Raw genomic sequence first — 27,689 nt, forward strand, 5'->3', positions numbered from 1 at the left:
AAATTAACTCACATCTCTCACTTCCTAAGATACACTCTCAGCTCTTGATCTTTCTCCCAAAATAGGACATACTGCTGTCACCAGTTTTACTATAAGCATCTGTCACTTCTAAACTCAAAGTTGCTAATGTACATCCTGTGCACTCCATGCACCATGTCTATCATGCTTTATGTGGGGACTAAAACTTTTCTCTAAGGCTGCACAGGAATCCTAAACGGTCAAACTCAGGAGGCTGACACCATGCTAAGCAGGTCAGCCAAGATGACAGGAACACAGAAGTGTCTCTACACTGGAATTTGCAACACACTTCAGTACTGTCTGTAGTAAAAGCAGGACAGTGAGTCAGTTTTTATGTGTTATAGGCTTAACTGCAAGTCTAGTTGCAAATTTTCTGTCCTATCCTGGACTTGAAAGAATAACTGAATCCTTTCTATTATTAAACCATCATCAACAAAAACAACACAAAAACACCAACAAAAAATAAAGAAAAACCACCAAAACCATATCTTCACAATTTACACTCCTGTAGTAATGACATCATTTGTTCCATGATGCTAAGTGAAGTCATACTTGTCAGACTAATAATTGCCACATTGCAGTCCCTGGAGGTGACAAAAAGAACATGAAGGAGAAAAAAAAGTATTTATGTGAACAACAGCAGATCCACAGGGCTTGGATAAGGATTTTCCTTCTTCAACATTCCCTCCTTAAGCCCTGCTCTGCAGCCATAGTAGGATTCTTCTACTCCCAACCTTGCAGTTCAAGAAAAAGAGTGACCAACAGTCACAATCTGAAGGGGAATAAGCTGTGGTTGATTTACTCCATGCTGCAGATTTGTATTTTTGGGGAGTACCAGACCCTTCAAGGCTGAAAAAAAGACATTCTTACCCAGAGAAGTCCTTGCAGGAACTGCATCCTTATTGATCCAAAATGACACCCATGAAAGAACAACTGTGAGTATACAAGGAATGTATGTCTGAATAGTAAAATATCCCATACGTCTGCTGAGATCAAAGAAGATTGTCATAATAATATAATCACCTAAAAATGAAAAATAAAAAATATTTACATTATATTTAATATGGTTTTCAGTTGTATCTTGGTCTGCTGATCTTGTTCTATACAGATCTGGCACAAAACAAAACAACACTTTGCCTTACCAGACAAGGTATGAGAAATTTCAGTTGTGTTTCGTAACCCTACAAATGCAAACTGATACAATCTCCAGTATTTTGGATCTGCCACTTCCACAGAGGTTTTCTTCCATTTGTATTCAATTTCATTTCTGGGATATCCATCTGGAACAAAACAAAACAAATCAAACATTCAGCCACAGAATGTACCCAAGCATGTTTTGTGATATCTGAAGTTACTTATAAACTAAACCAGGGCTACACGTAAAGTGATTAGAGACAAAGACAATCTGTAGTCCACCTGATACACTTAAAATTTAACAACAAAATATCTGGCCTCAGTTTTAAACCTAGCTAAATGTATGATAGATAAACAACTATGTAAATACAAATATTTTGGAAATATCTACATGATATTCTTGAACTCCGATATGAAAACTTGGCTCAGAATCATCGTTATAAATTAATACACAAATGCAATTTACATTACCATTAAATGATCAGAAAGAGCTTAAAAGGACTGACACTTTTAGTATATAATTTGACAAAATTCCTACTGATGGCTCAGGTAAGACCTCCAGAAAAGAAGTTGTAGCAAGGTGGAGGTCAGCCCCTTCTCACAGGCAACTAGTGTAGAACAAGAGGAAGTGGCCTCAAGCTGCATCAGGGGAGGTTAGGGCTGGGTATCAGGAAGAATTTCTTCACTGAGAAGGTGGTTAAGCACTGGAACAGGTTGCTCAGGGAGGTAGTAGAGTCACCATTCCTGGAGGCGTTCAAGAAACTACTGGATGTGGCACTTAGTGCTGTGGTGTAGTTGACATGGTGGTGTTTGGTCAAAGGTTGGACTTGATGATCCTGGAGGTCTTATCCAACCTTAGGGATTCTATGATTTTAATAGCACAATTCCCTTGGGAATTTTTTTAAAATATAGTTTATATCAAATAAATGGAGCCTGAAAGTTATGTTTCTAGCTCACATAAAATAAGTCTCACTGAAAGGAGAAGGACTTCTTATACTAATTAAGCATTTACAGGAGCAGGTTGAAGAAGAGAGATCTTATTTTTCCTTTTAAGTATACCACATGGAAGTAATTCAACATTATCAAATCTTGCAGGTAAAAAAAATAAAGTTCTTCCAGTGTGATGCTTTTCCATTAACTGGAATGGGCATTGCATCAGACTCCTAAGCAATACGACTATTTTTAAAGTTGCACAAAGTGCTTGTGATTCAACTCCTTCATTCTTGCATTAAATAATGCAATAAATCTAACCAAAACATGAATGGATCAGTTCTTTCCTTCATTGCAAGGCTTTAAAAAGTAAATATTTGCTCTCCTGATGCCAGAATTTAAGGAAATTTAAAGCCTGAATGTAAAGAGAAAAAAGTGTTTTACCACCTACAGCTTGAAAACTCCAGAGGACAGGAGTGTTCATCCATAGGAAAATTATGAAGCTGAAGATAACATTCAGCATTAATTGTCAGCCTAGTTAGAGAAGGAAGGAGTAAAAAAAGAAAAAAGGTTATATTCAAGCATTCAGATACTTCAGACTACATAGTAAAGAACATGAACAGAAATAAATTTTGCCAATTAATGGATGTTATGAATAGCTTACTGTGTATCAACAAAAACACATCCAGCATCATCACCAAAGAACAAAATAACAAGAACTATTGTCACATGCAACCTAAGGATCTGTGTTGTTTCAACTGGTATTTCAAGCCATTTCAAAATTTTCAGTTGATTTGGGGGCAGCTCTCTGCTCTACCAGAAATAGGGGATAAAAAGGAGGGTCTGAAGACAGCAGAAGGATGGGAGTTTATGATAGCAAATAAAGTTTCTGTAGAATGCATTTGTGGAGTCAAATTGTATTTGGCATCATTGTATCTGGTGGCTACACATAAGAGAAAAAAAGGTGGGGACACTCTTGAGCTTGCTCTATACTCACGGAAGCAGCTCTGGCGAAGATAGTAGTATAGACAGGAAAGAGCAGACTTGATTGTTCTACTCATTTAATGTCTAAGGCATTCAATCACAACTTATAAACATTTTAGAGGTGGTTTAGGACTCATGATTGTGTCAACTGAATCACTTGCTGCTTTTGAAAATACTATCACAGATTTCTGTAGGACTTCCAAACAATCAGTGCAAAATCCAGCTCCGCTACCTTTCACTAGGAAGCTGAAGTAAGGTACTAGACTCCAAACTGACTGCTTTGCATTTCAAATACCTCCTTCTTTGTTGGTAAGACTATGTAGAAATTCAGAATATCTTCTAAAATGAACTTTAAAAATTAACATAATGCTTATATATTAGATAAGAAGGGATGGGAAAAGGAAGATTCTGTGACATACTGCCAGAAAACTTTGAAAGTCTCTGAACAAAGTATTTATTCTACAGAAAGTGCCACTAGGACCTGACCAAAAGAGATTTATAGGGGAAAGTGTATTTCTTAGCATACACTGGGCGGGGGGAGAGAAGAAAAACTGTCCCTTACATTTCTACGCAAAATACTTGCATTGCTCCGAAGATGCTTTTCAAATTTTCCAACTATGATATATGCATTTATTGCCTTTGTTTTCCATTTTCAACCTTTGGATAGTCAAACACTCAAACAAAAAGAAAACAAGCCCAGCCCCCTATTAAAAGCAACAAAACTAATATGGAATCATTGATGTGTGCAATGGACAGACCAAGGGCTACCCTCAGAGGAGATTCAGTAAGGCTGATTAACAGATTGACCACGTCTGCTCTCTGAATTACCAATAAGGAAAAAAAGGGGAGCCCACAAACCTGGAGCACTGTCAGATCATGTTAAAGTTCCTTCAATAAGCAACATATGAACCTCTCAGTGTTGTTCTGCCTTAGGCAAAATTCAGGACATATCCTCACCTATACAGATGTTTGCATGTTGCAGTGCTGGGTGAAAACCTGTTCAGCTGTTTTGTCACAAGCTCGTTGTGCTTTATAGCTCATACTCTAACACAGTGATTCTAACCTATTGCTCTGTGAGGGCTCGCAGGACTTTATTGCTTGCATTTATTTATTGCTTTGTGTTACTTTGAACCTCTTTAGAAGAAATTGTACATTGAAACTGAATAGACAATGGAAGGATAAAGTCCAAGTATGACTCTACAAATGCCAGCTAGAGAAAGGTAAAAAACATAGCATGTCAACAGAAGAGGCTCTCTAGAGACTTTTATAAACATCAGCTTAATAAACCATTTAAAAAGTGCCCTTCAGAGATGTCTGTATGCCTCCAAATGAATCATACCACAAAAAAAATTCATTGAAGAGAATCCTTTTAAAACATTCTAATTCTTCTTACATCTGATAGAGAAGAGTTTTATAAATTGTTCATACAACACAACTAGCCTGCATATGAACACAGCACAAATGATTGAGAAGAAAGTAATTAAATGGTGCCACTCTTTATTTAAATAAATAAATAAATAAATAAACTCTTAAGAGCAGAATCATATTTATGGCATCCTCTGAATGGACTATTTCTTGATCAGCTCCTGACTTATTGCAAGATTTTTTAGGCATATTTAAAAAATTAGACCGAGAGATGACCCTAAAATGCTTTCTATAGGCTACAGCCTTTCAAGTACTGTTTGAAAAGTGACTCAAAGATCAGTAAAGGTAGCTAGATGGTAAGCTTAAAACCAACCAGCACAGGCATCTCCCATTTGCCAAGAAGAATTATCACAAACTTGTTTGCTTATGCCTAATTTGGATGAACAGATCTGTTGATTTTAATAGCTTGGAAGGGTAAAAATGTTGAGAATTATATGCAGGATTGGGGCCTTAGCTTTAATTGAACTTCTTATGATTTTTATTATCCAAAGCGTTTAAATTTTACTTACAGGATATAATTTGGTGGAAATCAGATAACAAACTATTTAAAACAGAAAGTCTGCAAAACAATTTATGATTTATGCACAATATATTAGTGACAGACCACCATAGTGCTATATGTTATATAATATCTTTTTCAAAATCCTGCCTGTACTTGAGTGAGATCAAAATTTGCTATCTCCTTCAATTGTCTTTACCCAATTATCCAGGTAATATAAATAAATACTATAAATGTCATGTTTTTCATGATCAAATAATTCTTTTTTTCTCCTATAGTTAACTCCTTGTGAATTTCGGTCCAAAACAAAAGAGATGCCAGGAATTTGATTCATATTCATTATTTTCATAATCCTGGTCATAACATTTTGTTGGTTTTTTTCTACCCAGACAATAAAAACCCACCTTAGAGTGTATAATACTCTTCCATCACTCCAGATTCGAAGCAAACGATTTGGAGTTGTAATCCAGTGAGCATCAGATTTCCTTGAGTTCCTGAAGAAAGTGTCTGGAATCCAAATTTTTCCAACCATATTGCTATTAAGCATAAGCACCTTCATTGAGCTGTTAAATTTTAGACGACTGTCATACCAAGTCTGGGCAAAAATTATATCTATAGTGTATTCCTAAAAACAGAGAAACAACCATATCTATGTATACGTTTACCAAAGTCTGCAAGCCAGCTATTTATATTTCATATATAAATCTGAAGCCAGTTTCTCTATTCTCTTTTGTATTATCATTTGCACACAGCAGGCTGTAAAACCAGACTGAGAAACTGCAGGTTGACAAAAGATGCACACAGCCTTCTGTCCCTACCTCCTCTCCCCTGACACACATTGGTTTCTTAAGGAAGAAGATCCGTGACAGGAGGTTACTGCAACGTGAAGGTTCCCGCACAATGCAATCACCTCCCAGGGCCCTGGACAGAAATTTAAGGGCAACCTTGCTACTTCAGGGCTAGACTATATTTGTTAAGACAGCGATTCTACATCTCTGGAGAAGCAAACCAAACGAGCTTTCTATATTTTCCCCCCAAAATTTACAACATGTAATTTAAGATCTTTCAAGAATTCGTGAATATGTGGGAAGTAAACATCACAGTTTGCAGAACTATTCTTCTACCATCTGCCTCGTATATCTACTAACATACACATAAAAGTAAATATAATCATAATCAGGAAGGAAATTTCCCTAAAGAAATTCCACTTTATTTATTAAAGACTCAAGAAAACTCCTTTTTATCAGAAAACTAAATTCCTCAGCTGACTTATGGCCAGAAAAGAAAGGTAATAAATAAATTAATTAATTAATTAAAGGAAACCACATAGCCTTTTAATAAAATAATTCTTGACACAGTAAAACTTGAGATAAACATTACAGATGCAAAAAAATATTTTTTTTCAAAGAATCCAGCCAGTTGTTTCTGCACTTCAAACACAGGGGCAAAGCAGCAGCTCTCTGTTGTATTTGTCTCAGCTCTAGACCATGACTCTAACCTTAAGGGCAACAGTCTCTCAACTTGATGGTAGATGTGACCTTTCCTGCACAGCTGCCCCATGAGGTCTTCAATGAGCAACTCGGCAGCTCCCCTGCAGGGAAAAAGAGCTGGAGACCAAACTTAGAGACTTGGTGTTGGTTGTTCACCTCTCAGTTATGGGATGAGTGGACAGGGGAGTGGGAGGAAGAGACAGTGTTCACACTTTTGCTTGAGCCAAAAGAGTCACTACCAGTTTACTTGGTCAATAAAAATGCATAGTGCAGTCAGACAATTCTGTTTTTAAATAAAAGCAGATGGCTTTATTAGTTGGAGTGGGGTTTTATGTCCATTTTACTTTTAAACAATCACAGCAGCCAACTGTACGAGTTACAGACTCCTTACTAATTTCCAAAACTGATACCACCCATGTCCCAGGAAAGTTTGTGAAATTCGGCAGCTAGTCTTTGAGAAGTGCAAAGGTAGATATTCCAGGACTACCTTAGTCTCTCTTAATTTCCTGCCTTTTCAGATGGGAGAATAACAGGTATACACTAGAGGGAGGCTTGCTCTCGCTCTGTGATGTGCAGCAGATGAATTACCACCTGTGCTGTGGTAACTGAGTGAGTTTCAAAGGTTATGAATAACTAGTGTATGAGGCAAAAAGTGAAGGGACAGAGAGGATGAAAGTACTAATCAAAAATGCATTTTAGAGGTGACTTCGCTCTCCAACTCTGCATATTTCTTGACAGTCACTGCCATCAGGAGAAGATTCTGTGGGTCAAAACAAGTTCTTGATTTTTTTTTCCCTATTTCTGTAAACAGCATTCAAGACACCTGTGAAAACCCTGGACCTGCTCAACCTTAAAATTCAGCTTTCTGTGCTCATCTGTAGTGGTTACAATGGGAAAGAAAACTTGCCTTGCTGTAGTACAAAGGAGAGCCCAAGGCAGTGCACCAGAGAAGTGTTTTAATGGGCTTAAATGGAACAGAATGAAAAAAGATTTATGTGTTGCCTTTACAATGCAAATAGGAGAAACAAAAGAAGTCAATGAGTGAAATCAACAGACACAACCAAATGTATGAAAAGTGAAGACTGAGTTTGAAGGTGCTACTCTAAGCAGCCTCTTCACAGTAGCAGTGTGTTGTTTGAGAAAAAGAAAATTATCAAAGTGTCATTATAGTCAAATCTGCCCAGAGCAAGAAAACACAGGTTGTTATAGAATACCAACCATTCTAATAAATTCAGATAGAAAAGGAAGAGAGCTAACAGATTATTTTGAACACATAAAACACAGGAATAGCATCAGCAGACCCAGATGCTTTTATTCTTTTACCTTTCAATATTAAATGTGCAAGTTTTTATCCTATTAAATCCAAAACACAGCACTGCACCAGCTACTAAGAAAAAAATTAACTCTATTCCAGTCGAAACCAGAATGCCATGTACTAGAGGAGTTGTTTAGAAAACTTTTGGAAAAAAAATGAAACAACAACAAACTTTTAGTCTTCTTGATACAACTGTTCAAAAATAATCTAATACCCAATAGTTTAATATCATAAGATTAGTTACTACTTGTTTCCAAGTGTCTTGCTGAATGTATACAAAATGTCCAAGTCCTAGCCTCTTGCGACATATCTGAAGAGAGTTGTCCTCAATTCACAAGTTCACACTTCTGCAACGAGACATCTCCTTCTCCCTCTGGAGTCAGACATAATCCTATCACTCATCCTATCTGAAAGATGTGGACGTGCAGCCTCACAGTGGGTGGCAGCAGCAGTTCACCCCACTCTTCAGCAGGGCCCCAGAAACAGTGCTCTCTGATTTCTCCCAAGAACATTTATTTCACTTTTAACATCTGCCTTGGTGGACTATACTATCTACTTCTTCAGCATATCTGTTTGGCCCGTGCCTCCCTGAAACTTCTCTGTCTTTGAGGGTCCATAATATATCCTGAGGTGGTATATATTCTTCACACAATGCATCTCACACGAGATCACCTTTTTAACCCATTACATCTATACTATTTTTCACTCAAGGGAGCTTTAGCATCCTGTCCAAGTACATACAAGTACTCATACTGTAGAGGGGCAAGACACGAAAATGGGACTCGTTTATTAGCCTCTTCTCCAAACACATTTCTCCCTGCAGGAGAGGCCCCCAAGCAGTTACCAAGCACAGGCAAAGACATAAAGGATGATCAAACTAAGAGTCTGGTAGCACGTCACTGTGACAGTAGAGAGTATAATAACCTGAAAGGGAAACTAGGCTAGAAGAATTATTAAGAAAGATAGATTCTTTCTGAAAATCCACTTTTGAAATGGGCCTGATATTTTCAAATTTTATGGATTCATACACTGAATTCCCTTAAATTTGAGTCTCCTGAGAAATTTTTCATATTTCTTTATAAAAAGGGGAAATCTGGTTCCCTAAAATTTATTGAAAATTACATAGAAAAATCTCAATACTGTCTTTTCTGGGAGTACTTTGTTTCTAAAATGAGATTAATAAAAGGCCTATCTTTTTTATAAAAACTGTATAAGCAATCACAAAAACAATCAGATTTATACAATATTCTTTCATTTCAACAAATCTTTCTAACTAACTACTTTGTTTTCCTCGTTTTCTTACAAAATTTAAAATTAACAGTCTTATTACTACTTCTATTAGTCTTTCATAAAACTCACCATTTAACGCCACTATGTCACCATAAAAATTGGTTTACTATTCTCTCTTTCAAATTAAACTAATGACAAAGTAGCCATGCAGAAAAAATGGAATCAGTCTATGGCTCTATTAGTTACAGCCATAGCAAAACGCATCCTTCTTCATATTCAGCCTCACAGAGTTCAAGAACAATGGCTAATGTTTGGCATTTGATTAGTATGCTGAAAACCTTTTTTGCACAGCTGGCATAAAGTGCCCACCTGTCTAATTATTTACAGATAACTGCAATCCTCCTCCATCTCTTTCCTCTATAAAAGATCATAACAAACTCCAAAGGCTGGGAACAGTGTGACTAATCAGAGATTACCATTAAAGAAAGGGCCAGGCAGTGAACAAACTGTGACTATTGACAAACAGGTTCATAGTCTGAGTGAAAGTCATTTAATAAATAAAAGCAATTACTTCAAATAAAGTAGGAGCAGCTGCTGTAGGGGAATAAATAGAATCCTTGACATGTTTCATTGTCATGCACAGTCCAATTACAGTCAGACTTGAACAGGTCAGTGGATTATTTTACTTTTTTTACTGGAAAGCTGTGAAAGAAAAGAAGGTAAATACCATCTAACACGATTTTTTTATCAGTACAAACCGCATCACACAAATTCCAACATAATATCTATAAGGATGGGAAAAATCTAACAATGCAGGAAAAAAATGATTTGATATTCCACAATAAAAAACTATGGAGAAGTCAAGTAACAAGTAGCTAAATTGTTGGCTGGATTATGTTAACTGTGTCACATTTTGTTTGAGAACAGGAAAAGGTAGCCTAGTTTTGTGGTGCTAAACACACAAAGAAAGAAGAGTCCAAAACCAAACTCACAACTGAAAAGTTGTGTTGCAAACCACAGACCTTCAATACAGTTCATTACCAGTGAATTTTGATGAAAAATTAATAAATACATACCTCTGTCATTTCATCTTTTCTCAGAAATCCACCCACCTTTTCTTCCAGATTCAAAATTTTAGATGAAGGACACCTCCAGTTTTCTGTAATGCCACATGCTAATTCAGGAATCTGTTTCATATGGAGCCCCTCAACACAGTTCAATTACCAAATGTGACATGACTTCACTTTAGTCAATTATTTTATTACTCTGTTCAGTATTCTAATTTCTTAAACTGGCATTCAATGCCAATGAGGCAGAGAATTTTTAAGAAAAAAAAAATGAAGAAAGGGAAACTAAAGAAAGAATTCTACCAACCCATATGTTTCAACAATAGGAGGTGCAATTTAATATCAAAGCCACAGTTCAGTATGCTGATTAAGAGATTTTAACAACAAAGAAATTCATAGACAGAACTGGTAACCACATGCTAGGAGAAGGACCAAATAAAGCACCAAGCATTAGCCAACTTATCTTCATCTTACCAGTGTGCTGCCAATAAATACTTGCAACCTTTACCTTTTCCCCTCACCCAAACATCTCTGGACATCAATAAGGGGCTTCTAAGTAATTTATTAAAATACTTAATCTATCTTTGATATATAACTACTCTTAAAAAATTTACAAAATGTGGCTACTCTTGCTAGTGGGTTACTTTAAAGAGATTTTTGATCTGCTTCAGGGTCAACAATGCTTTCAGAACTTGATCCCCACAGCTGAGACCAAAGCAAAAGTAAAATTTCTTGGTTTGGTAAACCATTTTAGTTTGCTCACTAGAGCAATCTGAACTTAGTGATCTTAGGGCAAGATTTAATAGATCTAACAGATCTAACAAATCACAATGATTCTGACATGTAACTGTAATATTGCATTAATGATATTGCAGCCACAGAAGAGGTGAGGGCTGCAGGAAATGCAGTGAACAGAAGTGCACAACATCTGCTTCCAGAGTCTTTTAATCAGTCAGATTGTCATGACTGTGCAGATAATCACACTGGAGGATGCCATGAGAACATATGCGCAGGGTAAGTGGAAATATGGAAAATCATATCTACAGAAGGTGAGTGAGTACAGCAAGACTTAAATAGTCATGATACAGAAAAAAAATCTACCACTCTTCACATCATAATTTGGCATCTGTTCTTATCTAGTCCTTATTTTGAATATGCAAAGTGACAGATGCAAACAATACGAATAAAAGGCAAGATTAATTTAACTGCTTTGAGGATTAGAAACTATAATTAAAATCTTTCCAATAAGGAAAAGAGTAGCTAGAAAAGTAACTAAAGCACTTCAGAAAAATCTACCCTTTTATTTCATCAGCTTAGCTTTTGGCCATTTGAAGAAAGCATAAGGAGAGGAAGTAGATAAGTTATATACATAATCTATATACATTCTCATGGTAAAAATTATACAAAAAAGTTTTTGTTTGCTTTTCACTTGAAAATTTAATTTTTCAGGCACTGCTTCTCATAATCAAACATTAAACTACAGAAAGAACCAGAGAAGAGAACTCAGAACAAAACAAAGCAAAAACCCACAAAAAACCCACATATATACATACATATATATATATTAAAAACCCAGGAGTGAATACTGGTATAGATTAAGGGTTTGGCTTTGAGGTTGTTAATAGTGATTTACCAGCTCCATTAACTGTACTTTCAAAATTCAACAGCTACATCTAACTTCCTGTAATTAGAGACTCAAATAGTTAAAATTGGACTCACAAGCAACTTTAACAACAAAGCTGTACATTACTGTTATTCAAAAAGGCAAAATCTCCATCAGCACTTACTATATGCTGGTGAATGACAAACTTCAAGACATTCCAAGAAAAAGTGTTTTAAATTTGCATTCTCCAGAGTGGTCAAAATAAGCATCCAGATGTATAAGACTTGATGAAATTTAAAATCATGCAACAACAGAATAAAATGAAGGCCAAGATCAACAGGCAGTGAAGTTGCATTCACTTACTAGAGAAAGCATATTTCATTTCTTAATAGCTCTTTTGTCGGTGCTGTCACCCCTATGACCAATGAAGTAAGACAACACTTTTTCCAGGGGTAGATCTGCTTCCTTGGTAAAGAGCTTGAAGGTGCTGCTGCAGGAAAAGGCATCCAGATTGTTCCTCTATCAATAAAATGAAATTCCTATAATACACATTGTGAGATGAAAAATCCTGCTGTAGCTGCCTGGCTTTTAACAGAGAATGAGATTTTGTAGTGTCAGCACAGATCCTGGCACCAGCCCTTGTAGGGGCCAGTGAACCACAGCATATTTCCTCTGGTGCACAGCAGCTCAGGCGGCCATGAAAGCCTCTGTGGTAAGAGCCATTGCCAAAGTCAGCCTCTATTGCAATAAGCTGTTACGATTGCAATAATCCAAGCACGTTCCCTGCTTTTTTCCCCAAAACCCAATTCAAATCTAGGTCAGCAAAATTATTTCCACAATTGGAACACAGCACGACATATTTCCCTATAGACAGATAAGGAATTAATAACAAAGAACGGGTGTGTCATGTTCTTCAAAATATTCTTCTTCTAGTTGACAGAGAAATAAGAGGTACAAGATAAAGAACTAAATGCAGTTTGTCTCAGCTGCAGACACAAAGGAGACAACACAGCAGAAGACAGTAAGTATTTGGAGAGGATATAGGAAGTAACAATAAACTGTACAACAGAACAGCCAAGTAGTCTGTGCAGTTCTGGGGTGAAAAGGAGGAGTTGGGTGCTGTTTGGATTAGCATTAGCACTAGTCAATATCTGTGCCTTCTCAGTGAAGTGCTATGTGATACATACCTTAACATCACTCTTGGTTTAGATCATCACAACTGAACTGTGCAGGCACTCAATACTCCTTATACAGGACACATAACCTCTGCAAGGAGCAAGGAGGTTTGAATTTAACATAAAAGACAAGATTTGGAAAGTCAACAGGGGCATAATTACAGATAGTAATTTTGGCACAACACAAGCTTAAGTCTTTGTGATATTTTGTAACCTTCACAGAAAGAAAAAAAAAAGGGGGATGAAAAAAAAAGAAAAGTAAGTTTAAACAGACACATAATGGGAAACAATTAAATGGCTTTGCAGACATTTATGGAAAGTTTCTTTCAAGCATGAAGGGCAGCTTGGGAGAAATTGGTATGAAAAGCTGAAAGTATGGGAACAGAAACTAGAGAGATCTGAGATACTAAATGGCCTCTTGAGAAAAAAAAATAAAAATGGTTAAAGCTTTGAAGTGCCTTGAAAATGAAAGGGAACTGTTTATGTGTGAGACATAGTGAAAGAGGAGACAAAGGAAGAACTTGAGCAAGAAGTAACCCAGGAGAAACAGTGGCTTTTTTTTTTTCTGTAGAACACCTTTAGATGGTATAAGCAGAGCCATGAGGCAACTGGAAAGGTTACAGAAATACTTCAGCCTAACAATGGAAGTCTGAACAAAAGGTTCCATGTGATGGATTAAAAAATAAATATAAAACCCTTTTGCATTCAGAATTTGCAAGACTAAAACTCAGACTCTACTCCTAGTTCTAAGATCCATCACATCATAGAAAATTTTTAGATTTCAGTCCTCAATGACATAGATTAGTGATTAGTGTAGTTGTTACTATTATGACTATTACTATTATTACTACATACTACTACTATAATGATGATGATTATTATTACTACAACCATGTCAACTGTGGCTTAAGTGGTACAGCGGTGCCATATGAAACCAGTATTTCCTAAACCATGAACTACCTAACATAAGACTTAAGAATCAACCATAGCACAAAAAGACTGCAGCCTTACATAATAGCATTGCTATTATCTGGCACACAGAAATGAGGCCATATTTCACAGCAAAGAGCACAGATTTTCCTGGTGACTCGTGTGTAACCTTCACTACCTGTCCTGATGTCATATCTAATATGGGACAATGGTAAACTGCAGCTGAAAACAGGAAAAGTACTGAATACTCTTTAAAGTGGGGGCTGAAAAGATGTTTATTCTCTGCTTTGGTTTCAGAAGAATACTGCAAAATTTGTCAGTCATACAATGACTGCCCTTTCCCTCACCTCTCGCCATTCCCTTCAAAATATTCACAGAAATTGGGAGCAACACAGGAACTGCTGTGCTGAGGCAGTAGGAGCAGAATACAACCAATACTTGGTCAGAATATTTGGCCAGGTCTCCTGAAACTGAACAGGACAAGCTTGGAGCTATCTTGCAATAGTGGTAACCAAACTGCAAGTACCAGATTAATCAATTACAGTTAATTTTTTTCAGAAAAAAAAAAAAAGAGAACATTCATGAAATTGTATTTGTGATGTACTACTCAGTTTCTAGAGCTGTTAACATAAGAAACGTTAACAGAAATATGGGATTTGATATATTCCATAACAAAAAACCCAACGCTCTAACCCACTGAAGGACAATTCACTCAGCTGCTGTAAATGAACAGAGTCCATCAATCTCAAACACTCATCTGAGTAAGCCAATTAACCGTGATCACTTGTGGTGTTGATCGGCATCAAAATTATTGGAATCTACATTTCCTAATTAAAATAAAAGAGTAAGTTGGGAAAAAATATTCTAACTTATTCCAAAGAAGATACTGTACAATAAGAAACAGGTAATATTCAAAGACTCATTGGTACTTTGTCCTGTGATAAGTAGAGTAAGTGCAGTGACACACCTGGCCACAAAATATCCTCCACAAGTGCAATAATGTTGAGCAATCTGTACTAGGATACTGATATTTGAATACTTTCAAAAAATAAAAACAAAAAATCTGCTGCTAGTGAGTGCAACTGAGAATGAAATGAAATTTAGAAGCCAAAGGATACTTAAAATTCCCCATCAGCACATTCTACATGAAGTCATAAATGGTACAATATGACAGGAAAAATTGTATCCTAGCAGTGTCCAGGCCATGCAGTCTGCACACCAAAGTAGCACATTGTGTGTTCTGTATCTGATTTGCTCAGTGGTTTAGCTCTCTTGTGAAAAAAAAAGAGTGATGGGCTTCAAAGTATGCCTTCAGCTTGTGATCACAGCCCTCAATGGATAATAAGCAAAGATCAGGTGATGAAAGCTAAAGGATCCACAGAAGAGACAGAAATGTTGGAAAATAACAAGGAAACTGAATTACTCTAGTGAGGTGCAGTCCTAGAAATCAATCCTGGAATTTTCAGTCTGCACCTTCTAATAGTGGATTCCATTAATAAATACAAAAAATGAATAGAGAGCAGCATCTGCATCCACAGCAAGGGAAATAAAAAATAGTAGCCCTCAAACACACTAAAATGGCAATGATAGCAGAATGTTTCAAATTGTTAAATTGTGACTAACACTTTTAAAAAGCAAAGGAATTTTAAAATATTATTTTTTTTCTGCAAACCTACATATATATGTACATACTTACACACAGGCAGATATAGACAGTTGGGTAGAGCATTTTCTTTTGGCTAGTTTCTAGTCTAACTATCAGTTACAATGTCTATGCATCTCTATAGAAATTATCTACCTCTTTCTATTTACTAAATGAAACTTGAATAAACAGACATCAAAGACGGGGGAAGTATAAACTTTTCTCTTTGCTCCTCATTTTTGACACAATGATGCAATACTGCTTCTGACTTAAGGAACTGCTCCTGCATTCCTTCTCAAAAAATTTCTCTCATTTGGGGTAGCAGTCTTTTATTGTCGTAAGAGTTTTGATCAAATGGAAATTACAATAATGGGTATTCCCTTAGTTAAAGGAAGGTAAAAATGTCTTGGAGGGGTACCATGCCTCTCCGAGCCACCTGAATAGCACACTTTAGTGGTCTTGTCAAACCACAAAAGCTGTGGTGCTGGCATGGTTCTTCTCTGGACCCCCTGGGGCATTAGTACCACAAAACTGCATATTTATGAATACATACAGTTTGGGGATGAATACAGGACAGGGAAAGCTAATGAGGCCAACAGGCACCATGGATCAACACTCATTTTTACATTGGGACCATATATCAGACTCTGATACTTGTACAGCAAACAGTGGTTGCTTTTCATTTGGCTCTAGTTTGAAAGAAGAAAGGTAGTAAAAGCCTAGTGCTTTTAAATTAGGTGTTCAACATAAAGTAAAAACAGGCTCTAAATAACCATTGCATGTCTAAACTCTGTTAAGAATTTCCTATACCACTGCAGTGCCACTGAGGATCAAGACTTTGGCCATAAAAATACACTTAGCTGTATTTTACATGATTGTTGCATAACGCATAGCTCTAAAAGGTCAGCTCTAAAAGACAGATTTAGTTAGTATTGGAAGCCTAAAAACTCCACTGATATAGACATTTGTTAAAAAGGTTTCATGCAGGTTGCAGATGCCCAAAGAGATCAAGAGCTGTAGAAAAACATCTCTTAAGAATGGGGTGAATATAACATATAGAATGTTGTGTATATCTTTGCTTAACAGTAAAAGCCAAAATACAACAGCCTTCAGAAACAAATTCTAATGAATATCATACATACATCCAAGAGGACAACAGACTGAATTCATAAATAAATGTTTCCTCTCATAATATGTGTCCTCTGAGGCTTTCAGACAAACATACTCCCTTGATATGCTGTTTAGCATCATTTTCAGAAAAAAAAAAAGCTCTCTACATCATGCTGTATTGTATCCTAACTTAACAGTTAAAGGACATCATTTGCCAGAGTGAATTAAGGTATCTGACAAATGAATAATCCAAAGGGGAACAACAGATAATGTGTTCTCACATTAAGTGATCGCAATGGTTAACAATCTCAAAAAATATTGATTCCGGGAAAAGTGCCTTCTTAATGAAACCAACAGCTCACATAAAGATACTTTAGAGAGTCAAATTTCTTATTATTTATTTTGATGAAAATGTTGTTTCCCAGAATAAAACATCTCATTTTTTGAAACCTTAATCAAAATCTTTGTATATATATGTGTTATTTATTTTTACAAATGTTTGATTTTTGTACTGATATTAGATGCTCATACAAGCCAAGTTCCTGCGGTCCAAGCCCAGTGAAAGCAATTGCCCTTTTATGAAGGAAATGGTGGAAAAGGCTGTAATTTAAATTGCTGAGTAGTTCTCTGTCCATTTTTAAAAAAACACAGAGCAGTTTTTAAATTTCTACATCTGAACCATAGCTGGAAGACTTCACAGGGGCTGCAGAGACAAGAAAAGGGCATGGGAGATGGGATAGGACTACCCTGCAAAGCCAGCCTCATGCTGGCTCTTTAAAACTGGAAAACTGAAAAACTGAAGCTGTAAGCATTTTTCATGTTCAGTTCCACAGGCTGAAGGACTTACATTGGTTACTGGAAAAAGAAGCCTCTACCACTTGCTATATCCTCCTTACAGCCTGTCCTCACATTTTGCTCCCATGATAAGTTCCTTCAGAAAAGAACTGGACAGAGAGAAACAAAAGAGAAAGACTGAAGTAGGTAGACAGACAAAAACAAAGACATCACTTATACTGGACATGAAAATTGGAATATTTCCCCCACCCATCACTCTTCTGCTCTGTTATGCATTTCATTATGTACAGTCCTGGCCTGAGACATGGACTTCCCTGCCACAGCCCCAGGTAATGGCAACTGTAAGCTTATTAGACCATTACACTGGAATGAATATCCTTTGCCACAGATCTGCATAATCTACTTTTGGCATCTCTATCCACAGTATCTAAGTACCACTGGTATTTCCTGCCTGGCTTCCTATCTATTCCCCACCCATGCATGATGATATAGGTCTAAATCACAAGATCTGTAATAATAACTGAGAATTACAGTGCTCTAACCAAATGCTCAGAAGATCCCTGCACTGTCATACTCCAGCCTCTGAATAAAACGCTTGTCTGCCATGCAAATTCAATACTGTCAGCAATTCTGTAGGGAGAAGGTAAAGGAAAAAGGCAGGAGAGGAGTGAGCTCAAATGCACCTGACGGTGAATCCCTGTCTTAGTCCTGGGCAGCAGTCCGCAGGAGAAGTCATGCCAAAAGGCCTCTCTAAAGCCTCCAACACCACCATTTCATACAATGTACAATCTAAGTGATTTACTATCGCACACTCAACCTCCTTAGAAGTGCTGTTACTTCAGTGTTGGTACTAAATACATAGATCAGATCTCAACAGGTCTACCAGAAACTAGATGGAATTCATTGCTTAACTTCTGAAGAAACCAGCCATGTACACATACCCACCTAACACACACACACACCACACACATACCCACCACACGCACACACACAAAGAGAAGAGGACGCAGAAGATTAAATGGAAAAAGGACAACAAAACAGTTAATTTCAAATTTTTCTTTCTATGAATTTGAAAAAAAATCCCAAACAACAAATCACTGCAGTGAAAATAGTTTTATTCACAGCTGCTGTGTCAACCATTATTTTTCTTAAGTTCCAAAGAGTAGCTCCCTGAAATTATACCGGCCCAGAGACAATCCAGGTATACACAAACATAGTGGAAATATTCAGCACAAACTAAAACAAGGATCTCACACATCATACTCTGTGGGGCCTCATTTTTTTAAAAGAAGAAATACATTTTTAAAATTACAACTATTTCACATAGAGAGGTGAAACATGTTTCAGTAATAACCACAATCATATCCAACTGCATAAGAATACACAGTAAGGAATAAAGAATCTTATTTGAATGAGATTAAAATTATTTCATAATATTAACCCATAGCAACATTCAGGTGATGTTTTCTATCAATAATCAGAACTTACCATATTGATTGGGTCAACTGGGCCGATGCTGTTTACATAGACATCTGTTTCAATTACCGTAGTTCTCACTAAACAAAACAGTAACCATAATAATAATATATTTAATTAACTCTGTGCATTGTTAGTGTAATGTAATCTATTTGACTAAATCAACAACATATCTGTATTCTTTTATTAGCTTCAGAATAATTAAATTTTTGCTCTGTTAGTACTTTAGAGGATCATATATGACTTGGCTCCCTTATTTCATATGAAATGTTAAAATTATCAACTTCAATTTTTTAGTTCATAATGCAATACCCACATATGCTTTGTGAACAAATGTAAGATAGATACAAGAGGTAAAGGAAGGAAAAACAAACAAATGAAACCTCCCAAAAACTGTCTTCCAACTTAAAAATTTATGAATAAACAGAAAAAAAAATGTTTGGAAAATTTGTTCATACAATAAACCATGAGATCTGGGAGCAAATGTGTTTATCATCTGTAAGGAATCAATATGAAATGCTTTCTATCAATTCCTACTGAGAACATGTAACAGAAATAAAATATCTTTTCACCACAGATTTCTTCAATTCATGAAGCTATATCACTTTATATATAAGGGTATTACTTTATGCCCTTTCATCAGCGTGGTTAATACACCATTTCAAGTACCAAAGTTAAAGCCCCTCAAGTGACAGTCATTTAAAAGTTAAACATTACCAAACTTATTTTGCTTTAAAAAGACTCTCACTGCGCATATAAAGAAAAAGAGAACTTTTAAAAATATATTCTCTTACAGAATATACTCTCTTATTTTGTGCATTTACAGAAGAACACAAAGTCTAAGTGATTTCCACGAAAGGCACATCTGAAGTACAGGAGGCACTTATAATTCAGTTTTTTCCTCCTAACTGGTTTATACAGAAAAAAGGCTCTAACACAAGAGGTGAGAATGCATTTTAACTTCATCAGTTTACCAGGCATTTTTTTCTAGCTTCTACTGGAGAGCCAGAATGTTGACACAAAACGATATATGTCCTACTACCCAATAGAAAGGAGAGGGTTAATAATAGAGCTCTGTTGGTCCTTTCACGATTTGACACAATAAAATGAAGCATCTTGTTCATCTGCAGATGAAAAAAGGGGAAGATACAAACAAAAAGGCATTTTGATTTCATAGAAGAGGGACCCTAGGTCATCAGATTTAATTTCTTTATACTGCAAACCATTAGAGATCGCCCAAGTGCTCAATAACAAACCTAAAATGTTAAGCAAGAAGGTTTTTTAAATCTCTAAAAACTTGAACAGACACACAGAAAGAAAGAAGGTATCATTGACATCTTTGCCAGTTAGAATGACAGGTAAGACACTTCCTAAATATCTTAAGATACCTTTTATCTGCCAAGATCACTTGAGAGGAAATTCCTCCCGATTCCAAATCCAGTTACTGGTGTAAACCTAAGCCTGACAGAAAGACAAACCAGTGAGGCTGCACAAAGGATTTTTTATGACCACACAGCATAAAGTCACTTGATCACCATCCTGTCCCCAGCATGCTTCACAGAAAGTTTAAAAAGATTCTGGAAACAAATTTATTTCCTGGGGGAAAAAACTAAGTACTTCCTGAGATGATCCCTGTGGGTCCCTTCCAATTCAGAATATTCTGTAATTGAGCTGCAAATGTTTTTAGTTTCTGCAGAGCTCATAAAGGAAGGGGGAAAACACAAGAACTCATATGCACAAGTTGAAATATCAGAGTAAAAAGTTTATAATGTGTGTGTGTATATCACAGAATCACAGAATATGCCAAGTTGGAAGTGACCCACAAGGATCACCAAGTCCAACCATTAGCCCTGCACTGGACCATCCCCAAGAGTATCACCGTGTGCCTGAGAGTATTGTCCCAAGACATCTTGAACTCTTTCAGGCTTGGTGCTGTGACCACTTCCCTGGGGAGACTGTTCCAGCTCTGGGTGAAGAACCTTTTCCTAATATCCAACCTAAACCTCCCCTGACACAACTTCAGGCCATTCCCTCGGGTTCTGTCACTGGTCAGCACAAAGAAGAGATCAGAGCCTTCCTCTCCTCTTCCCCTCACCAGCAAGCTGTAGACTGCAATGAGGTGTCCCCTCATACGTACTATGTAATCTATTTAACATACACCACACCTCACAAACAGATAATTTTTTTTCTTTCATTTTACCACCCTTTAATTTAACTGCTGTTGTTTACATAACAGCAGCCCCACTGCCAGACCAGAAAACAAGGAGATGGATCAAAGGGTGTTTTGACTCATTGCTCAAGCAATGCTGAATAATTTACTATGCAGAATCTCTCACCTTGAAATCCAACCCATAGGTTTCTTCCCCTTCCACCTCCTTTTTTTTCCCCCGCTCAATTCTCATATCTCTGGTTATTCGGAAGGAGTTGATTACCCTGTAGATGCAGCCTCTCCCTTTCCAACAGCCTTGGTGTCATCTACCAACTTTACTACAAAAATGAATTGCAGAAGTCATTCGAAATACCATTATTCTTGATCAAGACTTTCCTATGAGGCCCCATTATAGGCAGCCCAACCACTGATATTCCTTATTAACAACTAAATTTTGAGATCTGTCAGTGAGCCAGTTTTTAATGGGGGCTATGTCAATTTTATGAAATTCCAGCTTGCAGCAAGCAGTACTTCATCTGCCACAAGGGCTTTCCTGTAATGAGTGAGAGTTCGTTTTTCCTTTTCCATACTGCTCTGAGTGAGATTATTAGTGGTATTAAGAGCCAGTGAAGAGTTTGAAAATCTGCCTCTGTTGAAATTATTTTAATTTACCAAAATAAGCCAGCGAAAGGAATACAATTCAAGAAGACTGAAATAATCTGTTTTGTTACATTAGTTCTTCTGTATGGTACAGAGCAAAGTACTTCTGAATTAGAAGAACTAATTCATTCTTCTTGTGTTCTTGAACCAGAAGTGATAATGCAAATGACAAATGCTGGAGGAAAATACGTTCTCAATAATAATTTAACATCCATATAATTACTATTGTTCATTTTCTCTCCACAAAGAGCTAACAACGAAAGATGGTTTGAGAAGATTTTTCTACTATGAATGCTTCTTATTTTACTTTAAAAATTTTATATCAGCCCTGAAAACAGTACAAGTAGGAAGAAGGTGATATAACACATCCTATATGAAGTGCAAAACAGCACTGTAAACTTACAGAACCTTCTAAGCAAGGGGAGAAAGGGCTTGCAGACTTTAAAGATTTACACGGAGACAGTATGACCCAGGCTAGAGTAAAGGAAGAAGGTGAGAGGACAACAGATTGAATATTCAAGAGGGAGGGAGAGAGAGAGAAAGAAGAGCACCAAGAAGCAGTTGTCCACAAGGGATAGTTCACCAGCTCCTAACATAGCTGAAGCACATAGGAAACCTCTTTGGTAAACCCAATCTAGAGAGACCTACCCACTTTCTGATTTCCTGCTTTGACACCTTTTTTTCACTAGACTAAACTTCTTCTGGTTTTAAAAATGTTGAGATATATTTATTTCTTATTAGAGAAATCATAGTGATAAAAATCTACCCCTATTATTGACAAATCATTTTAGTAATTGGCCTTACCACCCAAAGGGCCTCTTTTATAGCCTGTATTTTGCCAGGCCCAATTTTTAGCTCTTGATATTTGAAATATCTCTGCCTGCTACACTTAAAAGCTCTCCTTATCATCTATTCTCAGTCTATAAACACCCATCTCCTGACAGAAATTATTATCATCAATGAAAAAGTGCAGAAAATTGCACTTTTTATTGCTTAATACTGCTCCATTTTCATTACTCCAATCTATTAGTTCAATTCATTAACAAATAGCATGTTAGTCCATCTAAATTCACTAACCAGTTCCCATAGTTTACCACAATTCCTTCTTTTTCTAAGGAAAGTCTAAGACATATCACTTTTTTTTTAAATTAATACTTATCATACTATTTAATTTTAACTAAGACCATTTTTGATAATTTCATCCAGGTTTATTTTCTTTGAGCATGTTTTCTAAAACTCCTAATTAATCACCTAAAGAAGCATCCCCTCTAGGTGATAAAGCAGTTAGTCAGCAAATAAATTAGGTGACTATCACATTCAGAAATAACAGAGGCCTTAAATTTGTAATAGCTTTTAATGGAATAATACAATTCTCACAACCAGCTATCTAAGATTACTACTCTTATGGTTATTTATATTGAAAATTCAGCCTCAAGTGTCTACAGCAGGCTTCCAGCTGCATCTTTGAAGAATTTTTCAAAGTGATTTTGATGAAAGCAGAGCCCTGTCCTCCACACTTTTTTACCTTTTCATGCAAAAGAAACCCATCTTTAGCAAATACTCCTATCCCACCACTTTTATTATTTCCATCATTTTCTATGCAGTGCACACATCCAGTACCTTTAAATTTCACTGAATATGCTCTTCTACATCTTTCTCTTCTATTTTGATTTTCTTCAGTTCTTGGAAAATATTCTTCAACTAAAAACACATATCTCTCTATCTTTACTTGGTATTTTCCTACTTGATCAAGTTTATTAGTTTTCTGCCTATATCATACTTTCATCAATGCTACACTAAGATCACTGCTTCAGTAGAATATCCTACTACTCTTATTTTTTTTCAAAATTAGTGCTTCCATTAGTCTCTTGAAAGTCCAATTTTTGTCCATGTATTCTTTATATCCCAGAGAACAGGACTTTCCACATTAGTGCACTGAGATGCAATTTCTTACCCAGGTCCTTCTTATAGGGCAGTAACAACCATCCAGATTTCTCTAGGCATCCAATTTCTGTATGTCCATGAGCAATTATCCTGACCATTCTTGAAAATTCTATCAGTGATGACTTGCCTCAAACTATTGATTGAAACATTCCACATAAGTTGTAGATATGTGATGATTATTTCCTATTTTTAATTAAATTTTCAGATTGATCAGTTGTGTTTCACCCATACACACATCACTGCTGGAAAAAATGCTCTGTGCATTGATAGGATAATATTAATATATCAGTGCCCCTAAGATGTGGGAGGTGGAACAATGTGCGGCTAGAATTTAAAAAGGAAAGTTCAAAAATAATAGCTACTTTGATGCAGAACTGATGTTTAAACAGTGTGGCTATAAAATCTGGCAACCAAAAGGTAATGTTACAATGAGAATAGTACTGCTTTATTAATAAATCAACGTACCAAGGTTGCATCCATAATTAAACAATATTTATACCACGGATAGGCGACTTCATCTGGTATCTATTATTACTTCATACTGAGCAGACGGTACTTCAATACTAGACCTTCCATGCTAGAACCTTTATGCTCCAAGCATCTTAAAGCATACTACATAAATTGAGTTAGAGACAAGTGAGATTAATAAACATAGTAAAGGGTAGTAGTTAAGAAACCACTACAACTCAAGGACATTTGAATGAGGCAAACAGAAAATGACAGTTTCCTCCTCTTAAATTTCAGTATTGTCTCCAAAGTTTTGATTTTCATTTGGCTTTCCTTCAGCATGGCACTCGACTAACTTCATGCTTAACAATGAAACCCTTATCTCACTCTGAGATGCTGAAATTCTGTGTCAACATCAGGAAGCACACAAAATTCTGCTCTGAGATTCAAACCCAAAAAGTCCAAGTTCAAAACAAAAAATGTTGTTATTGTAAATGGGCTTTGTAATTCAATCATAAGAACATTCAGTGGGATACTATTGCTTTGAAAGATAATGAGAATTCCAGTTCAATAACCTTGTTGTACAAGTACTGACATACACTCTGAAGATATTGAATCTGACACCAGATTTTATCCACATCTTTGAAGGAGACTAAGATGAACAAATTATAGCCTGGTTTTGTTTTTCTGTCTGCTACATATCTGCTGCAGTTCTCAAACAACTGGGCAGAATGCAATACCTTCATCTGAAGTCAGAAATTTCACCTAATGTTATCCAAAATTTCTGTTTTGTGGCAGAAGTCTGCAACTTACCCTCCATCCAGAAGAGAATCAATCTTAACCTTCGTTCTCCTGAAAACAGAGTGAATACTCCCAAATGTCTCCTCATCACTCTGGCTGATTCTGCATGAACTTTATGTTTTAGTATAGTGGGTGGAAGCAGGCCCCAGATAGCAAAGGTCAGATTGGTATAGAAGTATTGAGAAGACAAAGGGAATATTTATGTGAGAGAAGATAGAACTTTCTTCTTTTAGGACCTGGTATTTTGAATCCAAAAAGCTGTACACTGAGTTACTCACAAAAAGGCAGGATTCTTGTCCTATCAAGACTCAGTACATAACCAGAAAAGTAAAGGTAAGCATTATATCAAAATTCTTCCATACCCATCTAGGAATCACAGAATATTCTGAGTTGGAAGGGACCCACAACAATCATCAAGTCCAACTCTTGAGTGAGTGGCCCATACAGGGATAAAACCCACATTGGTGTTATCAGCACCATGCTCCAACCCGCTGAGGTAATCTCAGTGTATCTAAATCCATTTGAAATGTCAGATTAAACTCCTCTTCCTTTGTATCCTCTCCATTTACTTTTAAGTTTTATGGAGAGCACAGAGAAAAAGAATTCTCTTTCCTTTCAACCCCACCTACCAGCTAATCATTAGAAGGAATCATGGCTTATTCCCTCATAATCATTTTGTTTCTCGCATCAAACAGGGAAAAAAGACCCAACAGTAATTCTATACATCTGTCTCACACTGAGAATTTAAGGAAAAACATCCTGGAAGACCTCCCTTGTTGTCTAAATGTTTATAGTAATTCAATTAAATGAACATGAAGAAAAAGACAAACTTTATGAGGTTTACATGTGATTATATTATGACGGGGAGAGAAAATTGCTTTTCAACATCTTCAGGATAACAGTCAACAATAAAACAGAACTAAGAAATTGGGAAAGAAAACAATTTGTCAGAAGCTTTCCAAAGAAAATGCATAGTTTGAGATGACGTCTCTCCTCTGACATGAATGAAACAAGCAGTTGCATTGTTTATCACATAAGCATCTCACAGACTTTGGTAGGGAATGTCAGGTATGTAACAAACAATTACGTCCTCTACCTCTCCCTTCACAGTTCAGGAAACAAACTCAAGGAAAATATATTGCTTTTCTTATTTGATCCAGCATGCATACTGTAGACAAGAGCTGCCAAGCTTTCATGTTTTATATGTTTTCAAAACAAGATTCTTCTAAATATTTAAACTTAATAGTTATATGTAAATTGATGGTTTGACTATTGAAAGACAAAATTACCTTCCTACAAGCTGCAAAGTTTGATCTATAGCAATGCAATCTTCCTTCCTATATTCCTCTAGAAAAGATAAGGTCATAACTTATATTTTTAGATTCTTATGAAGTTTTTAAAAATCTGAGCTAAGGGAAGAAGAGAACTGGGTTGAGTTATATTTTTCTACAGTAACAGTAAAACTCTAGGAATAATTCTTTAATATACTCCTACTGATTCAAGATCAATTTTTTAAATAACCATAGAGCTGATTTATATCTACATTTCTTTCTGTCAGAAGATATTTGTTAAACAAAGCAAATTGTAAATGCCTTTCAACGATCTATTGTAGATTGCTCACTGTCCCCCAAAATATTTTCAATAAGAAAAAAAGATGGTAAATAGAACATGAAATCTACTCTTGCCTAGAACATTAATTTTATCAGTTTCAGAAAACCATTGCATTTAATTGCTGGTTGCTATCTTGAGTTTTAGAAATTGTAACAAGTGGATTTTTGCCATCTTTGACGAAACGCACACTATCTCTATTCACGTTTTCTGTTACACTCAATGATTTTATGAGCTTACCCCCAATATCTGGCCGAAGCTTATTGTCATATCCTTGAAGTAAGGAGTCCAGTATGTGAGTTACATCTCCTCCATGAATCTTTGGTGCAAGGACCCATGTTTTATTCACCATTAGATCTTCATCATCTTCATCATCTGCTTTATCAGCTCTATGTTGAGTGAATAAAAAAAAAAAGAAAAACAAGATTAGGGAAAACAACAAGAAACAGTGAGACTGAATACACAAGAGGTGAAGAAGAAAGAAATAAAATATTGAACACTATTTAGAGTACTTTATAAAATTCCAAATGCATTCTGGTGCCAACAGAAAAAGGTAGGCCCTTATTTAAAATACCAACATTTTGTTTTATGGTGGTAGAGAGTCTAAGCCAATAAACATGTTAATAGAGGCATTAACATATCACCCATACAGAAAAACTCAAGCCATGATTCAAACCCATAAAAGCAACAGTAGGCATCATCTTACTCTTAGCCTTTTCCTGTTTTAAAACACAAAGTGTAATTCCAAAGCTTTTCCCTACATGTACTTTTCAAGTCATGGTAAGTATTTCTAAGAGACGCTTAATCATAATAGATCTCGGTGTCAAGAGCATTAAGAGAATCTCTTTCCTAGTAGTTAGTCTCTCTTCTAACTATGATATAAAAAAATAAGACTTGTATAATTATTCAACTCCATTCACATTTTAAGAAAGCAAACAAACATTACATCCATGTGCTTTGACTAAACATTAGCAGAAGCTGCAGTCATGTGTCAACTACATATCTGCATGTATATATGGTACAGTTAACTGAAAGGAATGGCACACCATTTTAAGACCATTTGTTAGCTACCAATTTTATCAAGAGGAAACAAATGTATAAGGAAAACACACATTCATTTATCACCTATCTTTTAATTAGATAAGCAGCAATATATTGCTAATTACTAAGTCATTAAAAAAGAATTGCAATACCTTGGTTACATCTGAAAATTCACTCAGATATCATCAAAAGGTCAAAGAACGCCTGGAAGTAGTT

General features: G+C 36.2%; 1 protein-coding gene across 3 annotated transcripts in view; it reads right to left on the minus strand.

Annotated features, from left to right (window-relative positions):
• The window catches only part of GABRG1 (gamma-aminobutyric acid type A receptor gamma1 subunit), a 54,096-nt gene that overhangs the window by 9,516 nt on the left and 16,891 nt on the right, over positions 1–27,689 (minus strand). For all 3 annotated transcript variants that reach the window (XR_003915746.1, XM_029959408.1, XM_029959410.1), the window contains exons 2-7: positions 26,673–26,822; positions 18,836–18,903; positions 5,395–5,615; positions 2,534–2,616; positions 1,161–1,298; positions 889–1,041 (exon numbers count right to left, since the gene is read on the minus strand). Coding sequence is in view for 2 of the 3 variants with exons in the window: in XM_029959408.1 (XP_029815268.1) it covers positions 889–1,041; positions 1,161–1,298; positions 2,534–2,616; positions 5,395–5,615; positions 18,836–18,903; positions 26,673–26,822 (813 nt within the window). In the remaining variant the exon portion in view is untranslated. The remainder of the gene's footprint in view (positions 1–888; positions 1,042–1,160; positions 1,299–2,533; positions 2,617–5,394; positions 5,616–18,835; positions 18,904–26,672; positions 26,823–27,689) is intronic.

This window comes from Manacus vitellinus, unplaced genomic scaffold, assembly GCF_001715985.3.
Source record: "Manacus vitellinus isolate BGI_N305 unplaced genomic scaffold, ASM171598v3 scaffold_0_pilon, whole genome shotgun sequence".
Taxonomy (NCBI): domain Eukaryota; kingdom Metazoa; phylum Chordata; class Aves; order Passeriformes; family Pipridae; genus Manacus; species Manacus vitellinus.